This window comes from Chionomys nivalis, chromosome 6 (assembly GCF_950005125.1).
Source record: "Chionomys nivalis chromosome 6, mChiNiv1.1, whole genome shotgun sequence".
NCBI lineage: Eukaryota > Metazoa > Chordata > Mammalia > Rodentia > Cricetidae > Chionomys > Chionomys nivalis.
Window position 1 is genome coordinate 97,591,023 of NC_080091.1, and position 12,396 is coordinate 97,603,418.

At 41.8% G+C, this 12,396-nt stretch overlaps 1 protein-coding gene across 1 annotated transcript; it reads right to left on the reverse strand.

Annotated features, from left to right (window-relative positions):
• Positions 1–10,796: 10,796 nt before the first annotated feature.
• LOC130876185 (peptidyl-prolyl cis-trans isomerase NIMA-interacting 1-like) lies at positions 10,797–11,665 on the reverse strand. The gene has a single exon (XM_057772637.1). The coding sequence runs from the start codon at positions 11,659–11,661 to the stop codon at positions 11,098–11,100; it is 564 nt and encodes a 187-aa protein (XP_057628620.1). The 5' UTR covers positions 11,662–11,665; the 3' UTR covers positions 10,797–11,097.
• Between the last annotated feature and the right edge of the window lie 731 nt (positions 11,666–12,396).

A 12,396-nucleotide genomic window follows, 5' to 3' on the forward strand; every position in this document is an offset into this window, starting at 1 on the left:
GTCTGGTCTCTCCTTACCTGTGCGGTGACTCTCACCTCTATCTCCGACCTCTCCCACTATATAGGATATATTATAGCCTCAGACCTTTGGACTGTGTAGTTCTCGAACAGACGTCCATCTCTTCTCCTTGGGTAACTGCACGTCTGCCATTCCCTTTGGCAGGAAGGAAGAATTCCTTCTGATCAGGCAAATTAATATTCATGCTTACTCAACCTTCTGTGAAGCTAGCCCCAATGTCTATATTATCCACCCATGACTGTTTCCATATTGATGTTTGGCAGCATCTGACATGATAGGTCCCTACTATTTGTTCAACCAGAAGTACAGAGTCAGAGACACGTGGGTCCCTGGACTCCCTGGCCAGTCAGCCTAGTCTGTTTTGGTAAGCTGCAGGCCAGTAAAAGACTCTGTCCCAGAAAACAAAGTCAACGAATCCCCAGTGACAGCACCAAAGGTTGTCCTCTGGCTCCACGCGTGTGTATGCTGCACACACACGGTTCCATACAAACACATGACAATTAAACACTTGAGTAGACACACTCTAAGAAACTTCTGTACATGGTAATCGCATCAGTCTTTGCTGATATTTCATTGTCCTGATTGCTAATGGTAATGGTCAATTTGGCAAATTCCAGGATCACAGAGGAGACAATCTCAGAGCACGCCTGTGAGGAACTGTCTTGATTAGGTTTGCTGAAGTGAGAAGACGCACCCTAGACGTGGGCCAAAACTCTGGACTGCATAGAAAGGAGATCACTAGCTAAGGATTCAGCATTCCTTGCTCTCCCTAACTATGAACAAAATGTTCTCAGCAACTTCTTTTCCTTATGCCTTGCCTTCCTTGCCATGATGGGGCGAGGTTCCTCAACCTGGAACCCAAATCAATCCTTACTCCCACAAGTCCCTTCAGCTGTTCTTTACACGTCTGCCATTCCTCAGGGTGGGGGTTGAAGGAATGCCGTGGGGTTCGTGTGGCGGCCCAAGGACAACTCTCAGGCGACGGTTCTCTTTCCACTCATGAGTCCTAGGGGATCAAGCTCAGGCCATCAGAGTCAGCGGCAAGTGTCTTTACTCGCTGGGCCAACTTGCCAGTCCTTGCTAGGTCTTTTGTTTTTAGCTTCTTTTTGTTAGATTTATTTCATTTCTATGTGTATGAATGGTTTACTTGCATGTATGACTGTGCACCATGTGCATACCTGGTGTCCATAAAGGTCAGAAGAGGGCATTGGATCCCCTGGTGCTGGAGTCATGGATCACTAGGGTGAGTGGGTAAGCCACGATGTATGTAGGGAATTGAATCTAAGTCCTTCTAGAGAACAACAGGTGCTCTGAATGGCTGAGCCATCTCTCCAGCCCGTTGCTTGGTACTTTTTTATGGCAGCAATGGGGAAAAACTAAGAGAACCGCTATGACAGAGTTCCTGAAATAAATGATTGAAATGGAAAAGACTCTTTGGGCTCATGGTTTGAGAAGTTTCATTCCATGGTCACTCAGGTCCATGGTACAGTGACTAGTCATGGCAGAGAAGGCATGATGGAATAAAACCACCCAGCTCATCACCTTCAGGAAGCAGAAGAGGAGGAGGAAGAATCAGGGAACAGGATATAATGACCAAGAGTACACCCCTAGCGATCTGCGTGCTTCAGCTACATGCCCTCTCCTAGTCTTACCACTGTTGTGAAATATTATTTGAAGATGTGTTACACTTGTTTATGCTGTGGAACATTTGTGTAATGATGCAAAGATGTGTCCTATTCTTTTATGTTGCATTTGTTTAACTTCATGAAGCTGTCTTACTTTGCCTGTCTGAAACACCTGACGGTCTAATAAAGAGCTGAGTGACCAATAACAAGGCAGGAGAGAGGATAGGCGGGGCTGGCAGGCAGAGAGAATAAATAGGAGAAGAAATTTGGGCAGAGAAGATCAAAGAGCAAGTAAAGAAGGAGGACCTCAGGGCCAGCCTCTCAGCTACACAGCAAGCCACAGAGTAAGAAGGAAAAAAAGATATACTGAAATAGAGAAAGATAAAAGTCTAGAGGCAAAAGTAGATGGGATAATTTAAAAAAAAGTCAAGCTAAGGCTGGGCATTTATAAGAAAGAATAAGACTCTGTGTGATTTATTTAGGGGCTGGGTAATGGCCCCCACAAAGAGTAAAAAGAGTTAAAAAAAAAAAAAAACCAACCATCTACATGCTACTCCCAACCATGCCATGAAAATCTGAACTCGTAAGTAGACTCACCCACTGATGAAGGCGTACCTCTCATAATCCAATCAATCACTCCTCTGAGCCCTGCTTCTAAACAGTGTTGCTTTGGGTTCCAAGTCTTCCACACCCGAACCTTCAGCAGAAACTTTACATTCAAACCATAATGCAATCCTGCAGTGGGACAAAAGGTCAAGTAGATTTATATCAAATGCCTGGCTGGTACGGCAGATTTATAAAGAAATTACTTTGTCATTTCTGTCAAGTAGATATATTTTCCATATCTGGCTTATTCTATGCAAGACTAAGCATATTTTTGATCATTTCAATTCATTCTAGAAGCTGGCATACACAGACTAATAAAAATACCTGATTTCTTTCAGAAGTGGCTTACTATCAGCAATGAAGAAGAGCTATACGTTCATAACAAAGACAAAATCTACATTTGAATGTTAGGTAACGAGCTAATAAAAGGTTATCTCACAGAAACAAAGTTCAAAGGAAAAATCATCTTCTAAGGCACCTATTAAAGTTGAGAATTGGCACAAAGGAGGTTTTTCCCCTATAAAATGCTTATTCAGTTGAAAAATGTGCAAAACACCATAATTTACTTATGACTCCTTTGGTGTGTTGACTTAGAAAATGAGCTGGGTGATAACACACCGTGCAGGAGGCAGCAGATGGCAGAAGAATTTCCCTTACTTAGCAGCTAATATGTTATCTGGGGTAGGGACTGTCTGGAGTTCTATGCTAATGTACAGTGTTTGAACATTTAGCAGCAGGAAGCCCAACACCTACAGGATTGCCTGTGAGCCAGGTGTTAAATAAATGGCAAGCCTGCTCTAAACAAAGCAATTTGAACTTGGTGTTGTTTCCCCCCTTTTAATTTGAGGTATCTTAAAGTGGCATGATCTTAAGATCAGAAACATGCCATCAATTTGCATTTATGCCATTCATTTCATAGATATTATATAAAGTAGACCTTATAGTTCTTTGCAAACCTGTGATCTACTAGAGAGGAGCCTGAGGAAGCAGAACAGGTCAAGGGGAACAAGACGCATCTGGTGCTGCGACTTGTTGGCTAGTTTAGCTCTAACAGACACCTAACTCATTTCAGTTCTGTTAGTAAATAAATAAAAATATTTCTCCGCTCGCCAGAGAGACGTTGTGAAAAGAAAAACAACACAAGTCACATAATATCATCTCCATGAAAGCAGAGAGCTTTTTAAAGCTGTGAATTATTCTTCGGTCATTTTTAATTAAACTGAAATCCTAGGAATTTGAAAGGAACAGTTTTGCACATGAGCTTCCTAGAGACAGCACAAGAAGGTCTGGTCTTGTGTCCCACCATGCTCGGCTGGGCTTTGTCCAGAGTTGCTGTCATCCACGCTCAGCCGATGCTCCTCTCTCAGGACAGAGTCCCCAGGGTAGCTTTCCTAGGTTTCCGGGAGTTGGCTCAGGCAGAGCTCTCTTCTGAACAATGCAGACTGTGTGCTTCAGTCAGACTGTTTTCTATAGTTCCTCACAAGCAAGACTTGGAATTTCAGATTCCAGTTGGAGAGCAACAAAATTATGATAGCTTTTCTATTTTGATAGCAGCCCTGGGATGTTCAACTCCCACAGATGAGTTCCAGGGAGGCGCTGGCCTTGAGCTGCTTCTGTTGAACCTGACACTTGCTGAAGCCAAGGCCAGGTCCTCGCTGCTTACCCATGGGATTAGCCCACAAGGGAGCCTCATCTTCTGGGGCAAAAGGAGAAAGATTAGAAGTAGTGGCTTTTATCTTTGGGGTTCATAAATATGTCTTTAATACTCTGAGGAGTTGCTGGAACACAGTAGTCCTTCAACGAGTTCTGCAGAAGTGCTTTGAATACCATAGAGACTCAATGGATTATAAGCAAGATGTCATTATTACCTAGACCAAGGCAGCCAACTGAGACAGAATGTAAGTGATTTGCATGAAAAGCAGATATAGAGGTTAATCTCTTGACATTTATTTGACCATTTGAGGGCTCATACGATATGCCAGGATGGCACTGGGGGATAGATATATGGTGCTAAAAATATACATAGATGTTGGAACACAGTCCAAGGATGGAGTCGTGTGAGAAAACTCCAAAACGAGAGTCTTGTGACTTCAGTTTCTTCAAAATACAGAATGTGCTTGGGAATGTATTTTCGTGTTCTTCCCAGGTGTAGCAGATAGGAATGAGCTAAATTCAGATTATTCATTACAGATGCCTATTGTTATTTGTTCATATGTCTCTATGGAAAAACATGGTTTTGCCAAGTATGGCTTGCCTTTGTGAAAGTTTCATTTACTCAGGTGGCTCTTCTTAACTCCCAGAGTATAAATTGTCTGATGCTCTGAATAAAGTTGTCTATTGCATGAGGCTTTAGTCCACCTCAGTTTTAGGCCCCACTCTCCCAGGTTTATGCTCCCAAGTAGAGCCATAAACATACGGTAGTTGAACATGTGAAATACATGTTAAACAAATGAGCACACAAATGAACCAAACAATAATAAAATTGACAAGATCAGAAGAACATCAGATGAGAAAAACAAAACAGGGACATCTATATGGCACCCTCTCCTCCCAAGCTTCATAATGAAGTAAGGGCAGAAAGACTAAGAGGCCAAAGTGGTGGGTAACTAACTGTGAGGAAGCCATGAACACAGCAGGACAGTCACACATGTGCAGCGGTTGGGACAGCATAAACTGGACCTGCATGGACAAAGGCTCGCTAAGTCCCAGCCTGGAAAGGGAAGGTGGGCATGAAGTCCGACGCCTATCAAGCATTTGACAAAATCCAACACCCCTTCATTATAAAAGTCTTGGGGAGATCAAGAATACAAGGAATGTAACTAAACAAAATAAAAACAATATACAGCAAGCCAACAGACAACATCAAATTAAATGGAGTGAAAATCAAAGCAATTCCACTGAAATCAGGAACAAGACAAGGCTGTCCACTCTCTCCATATCTATTCAACATAGTACGCAAAGTTCTAGCTAGAGCAATAAGACAACAAAAGGAGATCAATGGGATACAAATTGGAAAGGAAGAAGTCAAACTTTCACTATTTGCAGATGATATGGTAGTATACATAAGTGATTCCAAAAATTCTACCAGAGAACTCCTACAACTGATAAATACCTTCAGTAATGTGTCAGGATATGGGATCAACTAAAACAAAAATCAGTAGCTCTACTATATACAAGTGATAAAAGGGCTAAGAAAGAAATCAGACAAACATCATCCCTCACAATAGCCACAAATAACATAAAATACCTTGGGGTAACACTAACCAAAGCAGTGAAAGAGCTGTATGACAAGAATGTTAAGTCTTTGAAGAAAGAAATTGAAGAAAATACCAGAAAATGGAAAGATCTCCCATGCTCTTGGATAGGTATGATCAACATAGTAAAAATGGCAATTTTTACCAAAAGCAATCTATAGGTTCAATGCAATCCCTATCAAAATCCCAACATAATTCTTCACAGACCTCAAAAAAATAATACAGCCGGGCAGTGGTGGCGCACATCTTTAATCCCAGCACTCGGGAGGCAGAGGCAGGTGGATCTCTGTGAGTTCGAGGCCAGCCTGGTCTACAAGAGCTAGTTCCAGGACAGGAACCAAAAGGTACAGAGAAACCCTGTCTTGAAAATTAAAAAAAAAAAAAAAAACTCAACTTCATATGGAAAAGCAAAAACCCCAGGACAACCAAAACAAGCATGTGGAATAAAGGAACTTCTGGGGACATCACCATCCCTGACATTAAGTTCTATTATAGAGCTACAGTAATGAAAACTGCTTGGTATTGGCATAAAAACAGACAAGTGAATTGAATCAAAGACATTGACATTAATCTGTGCACCTATGAACACCTGATTATTGACAAAGAAGCTAAAATCTTCAACACATGGTGCTGGCATAACTAGATGTCAACATGTGGAAGAATGCAAATAGATCCATATCTATGCCGTGCACAAAACTCAAGGCCAAATGGATCAAAGACCTCAATATAAATCCAGCTACACTGAACATTATAGAAGAGAAATTGAGAAGTAGCTTTGAATGCATGGAGACTACTTCCTAAATATAACTCTAGAAACACAAACACTGAGAGCAACAATAAATAAATGGGACCTCCCAAAACCGAGAAGCTTCTGTAAGGCAAAGGACACAGTCAATAAAACAAGACAGCAGCCTATTGAATGGGAAAAGATCTTCACCAACCCCACATCCCACAGAGGACTGATCTCCAAAATATATAAAGAACTCAAGAAACAAGACATTAAAATATTAAATAACCCAATTAAAAGTGGGGTACAGATCCAAACAGAGAATTCTCATCAGAAGAATCTCAATGGCCAAAAGACACTTAAGGAATTGCTCAGCATCCTTAGCCATCAGAAAAATGCAATCAAAATGATTCTGAGATACCCTCTTACATGAGTCAGAATGGCTAAGGTCAAAAATACTCATGATAGCTTATGTAATGTGGGGTAAGGAGAACACTCCTCTATTGCTGGTGGGAGTGCAAACTTGTACAGTCACTTTGGAAATCAATACAGCAGTTTCTCAGAAAATCAACCCAGTAATACCACTCTTGGGCATATACCCAAAGGATGCAGATTCATACCACAAGGACACTTGCTCAATTGCATTCATCACAGCATTGTTTGTCATAGTCAGAACCTGGAAACAACCTAAATGCTCTCGACCAAAGAATGGATAAGAAAATGGGTACATTTACACAATAAAGTACTACTCAGAAAAAAAAATTGAAATTTGCAGGCAAATGGATGGAACTAGAAAAAAAAATCTTGAGTGAGGTAACCCAGATCCAAAAAGACACAGTATGTAATCACTCATGAGTGGATATTAGACATAGAGCAAAGGAGAATCAGCCTATAGTCCATGACCCCAGAGAAGTTAGGTGATGAGGAGAACCCTAAGAGACACATACATGGATCCTCCTGGGAAGGGGAAATAGACAAGATCTCTTGAGAAAGTTGGGAGCATGGGGGGAGGGCAGAGGAGGAGAAGGAGGGGAAAAGAAAAAGGGAGAAGGAGGGAGGAAAACATGAGGGAATGGGATGGGCAAGATGGAAGAAGGACAGAGAGGGAGAGCAAGGAAAGAGATATCTTGATTGAGGGGGTCATTATGGGGCTATCGTGAAACCTGGCACTAGGGAAATTCCCAGGAACCCACAAGGATGACTCCAGCTAAGACCTAAGCAATAGAGGAGAGGGTGCCTGAACTGACCTTGCCCTGTAATCAAACTGATGACTACCTTAATTGTCCTCATAGAACCTCCATTCAGCAACCGATGGAAGCAGATGCAGAGATCCACAGCTAAGCACTGGGCCGAGATCCCAGAGTACAGTCAAAGAGAGGGAGGAGTGATAATATGAGCAAATGGGTCAAAACCATGATGGGGACACCCACAGAAACAGCTGACCTACGCTAGTGGGAGCCCACTGACTCCTGACCGATAGTGGGGGAACCTGCATAGGACCAAACTAGGCCCTCTGAGTGTGGGTGACAGCTGTGTGACGGGCAGTCTGTGGGGCACTGGCAGTGGGACCAGGATCTGTCCCTAGTGCTTGAACTGGCTTTTTGGAGCCCATTCTCTTTGGAGGGATACCTTGCTCAGCCTACACACAGGAGGAGGGCCTTGGTCCTGCCTCAAAGTGATGTTCTAGACTTTGTTGACTCCCCATGCATGGGAAGTCTTATCCTCTCTAAGGACTAGATAGGGGATGTGGTGGGGGGAAGGTGAAGAGTGTGGGAGGAGGGGAGGGATTAGTATGTGAAATAAGAAAATATTGTTTTAAAAACTAAATAAATAAATTTAAATTAAAAAAGAATATTGAAAGTTATGACTATGATATATGTAAACATTGCTTTCCCAAAGCAATACACATCTGTTAAATGATTAGTTTTCTCATTGAAAATAGATTCTTTTTTGAAGCTATAGAAACATAATAAAAGCTATCATTTGTTATTTTTTAAAATTCTGAATGAATTCATACATTCATTCAGAAGCTAATTCATCTGCTTTTAACGGTTGATTAATGGCTTTAAGTCTATGCAGAATTGCTTTCTACCTTGCAGACAATATTGGGGGAAAGAAACCAAGAGTTAAAGTCAAAGCTTCTCTTTTCAAATCAGCATTAAAAAAGAGAAAACTGTGTTTTAGAATTTAAAGCAGTGTTGGTAAATATGCTATTTTGTATGATGTGGCTGACAGCTAGAATTTCTAAGGCCAGATATTCCTAATCAATAGCTCCATAAAACCTGAAAAATTAATGGTAGAAGAAATTAGGACTGGGAAGGTGGTTCAGTGGCTAAATCAGTTGCCACACTAGCATGACAACCAGAGTTCAGCTTTCCAGTACCCACACAAAAGCCACGTGGATGTGATGGTTCAGCCATAATCCCAGCACCCAGGATCATAACACAAGACGACTAGCTGGACTAACGGAATCAGGAAGCTGCATGTCCAGCCAGAGTCCCTGCCTCAGTGAACAAGGTGGAGAATGGAAGAAAACACTTGCCATCAACCTCTGGCCACCACATGCACATTCAAATCTGTGCATGCATGTCCACATACATATGTGCACCCATATCCACGCAAACACACATGCATGCATGCACACACACACACATGCAAACACAGAGAGAGAGAGAGAGAGAGAGAGAGAGAGAGAGAGAGAGAGAGAGAGAGAACTAAGGATGAGAAAATTGTATTCACATAGCAAGAGGAAATGAAGTAGAAACATGAATTTAAACATGTTAGAAAAATATGTAATGGGTTTGTAAGGGGCTAGCTTTCAAACACTTTAATTCATTATCTAATTTGCTGTCTAACTTTCTTTCCCCTAGGATCCTTTTCAATTTTGTTTTTAATTTTTTTACTCTCTCTCTCTCTCTCTCTCTCTCTCTCTCTCTCTCTCTCAGTGTGTGTGTGTGTGTGTGTGTGTGTGTGTGTGTGTGTGTGTGTAAATCAGAGGGCCATGGGCAAATTGTAGAAGCTGGTTCTCTCCTTCTACCATACAAACTCTATAGCAGGCTTTTTCTTTGGTGCCACCAACTAGTTTCCAAATCACAACAGGGAGACTTCTTATTGGTTATGAATGCTTGGACCTATCTTAGCTCTTATTTTAATCTGTTTCTCTTCACATACATTTTGCCTTGGGGCTTTTTACCTTTATCTTTCACACACACACACACACACTCACACACACACACATATATATCTATCTTACTCTCCTGCTGTTGCCGTGTCTGGCTAGTGGTTGTCTGACTTCTGGCGCTGGGCATGCTCCTCTCTTTCTCCCTCATTCTCTTAGTTCTTCTTTTCTCTCTTCTCCAGCCTAGATTTCTTCTATTTATTCTCTCTGCCCACCATCCTCTCCTATCTCTTTCTCTGCCTAGCTAGCGGCCATTCAGCTCTTTATTAGACCAATCAGGTGCTTTAGGAAGGCAAGGTGAAACAAATGTAACACATCTTTACATTGTTAACAAAGGCAGCAGCAGAAACAAATGTAACACACTTTTGTACTGTTAAAGCAGTATTCCACAGCATAAACAATGTAACACATCTTTATATAGTTAAGTATTCCATAACAAGGTTTCATAGATTGAATTCAAATCCTCAGACTTGGTGGGAAGCATCCTTTCCTTATGAATGATCTTGCCAGGCCCAAATCATGAGTTTTATAAGAAAAAAAGAGTTCATGGGAGTGCATTTGCACCTCAGTGTGCAGGGTGTGCTTCATGTATATGAATTCCTGGGTTTCAAGCCCAGGGCTAAAGAAAGAAAATGTGTCCCCTCGAAGAACACAAGAATTTGTACAACTTGTATATGTATTCCTAAAAGTCACAACACTATGTAAATCCACTCAATAAAAAAAATTAAGGAGAACTATGGGTTAAAAGGAGTAATAATTATTTCATTGATAGATTAACAATATATTTCCTTATTTTACCTGATGAAAGGGTGACATACTTGGACAGCTAGAACAAACCTCTAACACTCCGGCCACCAACTGCAGAACACACATTCTACATGGGACATTCTTTAGGACAGACCCTGTGGTTGCCCAACCTCAATAATTTGAAAGGACTGAAATTATACAAGGTATATTCTCCAGCTGCCACAGTTAAGTGAATTATAATCCCATTAGCTTAAATTTCAAATTTTAACACAAATTAAATGATGGATTGTTAGATAAATAATGGACCAAAAAAATCAAAAGGGAAACTGGAAAACACTTTGATATGAATGAAAATAGAAAATTAATGAGATCTTCCATTAGACACAGACTACTAAAGCTCACTGGATAATCAAAAACTACCCAGAAAAGGAGCTAAAGCCCAAATTGTTTTCCTACAAAATTTTACCAAAACCTTTAAAAAGGAATTAATAGTAATTCTTTGTGAGTTCTTCTAAAGTAGGACCAAGTTCCCTAATCCAACCCCCAAAATTTCACAAAAATATGTTTTTTGGGTTTTTTTGTTTGTTTTTTTGTTTTGTTTTGTTTTGTTTTTTTTCCAGTGGTTCCAGATTTAATGGAGGTGCATGGGCGTTGCATCACACCCGAGGCTGAGGTGCTGCATTGCCAGGTGTGGAGCGTCTGCTTTTTGCAACTGAACAGGGGAACAGAGCATAAAACTAACAAGAAACAAGGCCCTCCTGCCTGCCTCTGAGACCTGGGTGTCAGGTCACCTCTGGCCCCCTGAGCCTGGGGCTTCCATACCCCCATTGCCCTTCTGAAGTTGATTCCTTCAGAAGAAGCCTGGCTAGGACAACCCCAATGGGGTCAAACAGGAAGCAGGGAGCTCAGAGTTACTATCTAGAGCCCCCTCTCCCAGCCATTTCAGGAACAATAAATACTGTGCGACAGTAGCAGAAGGGCGTCCATGGGCGGGCTGGCCAGGCGCCTGCCCTCATTCGTGCGCAGGACGATATGGATGCCCGAATCTGTGAACACTGGCCCACTCATCTCCCCTGTCCGTAGAGCAAACGATGCATCCTCAAATGGTTTCTGCATCTGACCTCTGCTGAAGGCACCAAGGTCTCCCCTGGCTTTGGCAGAGCTGCAGTTGCTGAACTGTGAGGCCAGAGATTCAAAATCTTCTCCTGACTTAATCTTCTGGATGTAGCCATTGATCAGCTCCAGGGCCTCCTCCTTGCTCCTGGTGATCTTTTCCTGCGGCCAGGATGAGGGCCTCCGAGACTGGCTGTGCTTCACCAGCAAGTGCGAGCAGCGCACCCTGGCTGGCTCTCCCTGGCCGTTCTTCCTACTGCCTCCAACACTGCTGCCGCCGCTGGGCCGCTCCCACTGGCTGGCATTGGTGACGTGATTGAAGTAGTATACCCGACCTGAGCTGCGACTCATGCGCTTCTCCCAGCCCGGCGGCAGCTTCTCCTCGTCCGCCATCTTCCCTCCTCCACAAAAATATGTTAAGAATAAAAATTATATTCTCAACAAAATATTAACAAACTGAATTAGCCCATGCATAAAAAGGGTTATACAATGTAACTATGTAGAATTTATCCTAGAAATACAAGGTTGATTTAACATCTAATAATTAATGAATGTATTTCATGTCAATAGAATAAATAATAAAGTCCATACCATCTCCAGAGGTGTAGAATGAGCATTTCTTAAAAATTCAAAATCACTTCACAACAAACACATATGCATACATCCTTAGAAAACCAAGTTATGTATTCCACTACTGCACCTTTAGGGCTGTCATACCATGCTGGTTGTTGCTGTGGCTCATAGGCTTATAATTGTGCAGGATTACCAGGTGCTTCCCGTCTTTGGAAGCTTGTATTTACCTTCTGGTACCTGAAAGCTAGTTCTCAGAGAGGAGGTGTTCAGAAGAGTAGCATGTAACAAAATTAACAAGAAAAGAGAACATGAATTTGAAAGAGAACAGGGAGGAATTATGGCAGGGTCTGAAGGAAGGAGAGGAAAAATGATGTAGTTCTATCTACAAATCTAGCTCTACAGAAAGTGCTAAAAGAAAAACTTCTACTTGAAGAGGTTAACCACACCCAAGAAAACACAAAGAATAAATAATACCAGACCAGAAAATCAAAATGGGAGGGGGAGCCTACACAAAAACAACAAAATAACATCAACAGACAACGCTCATTAATAACT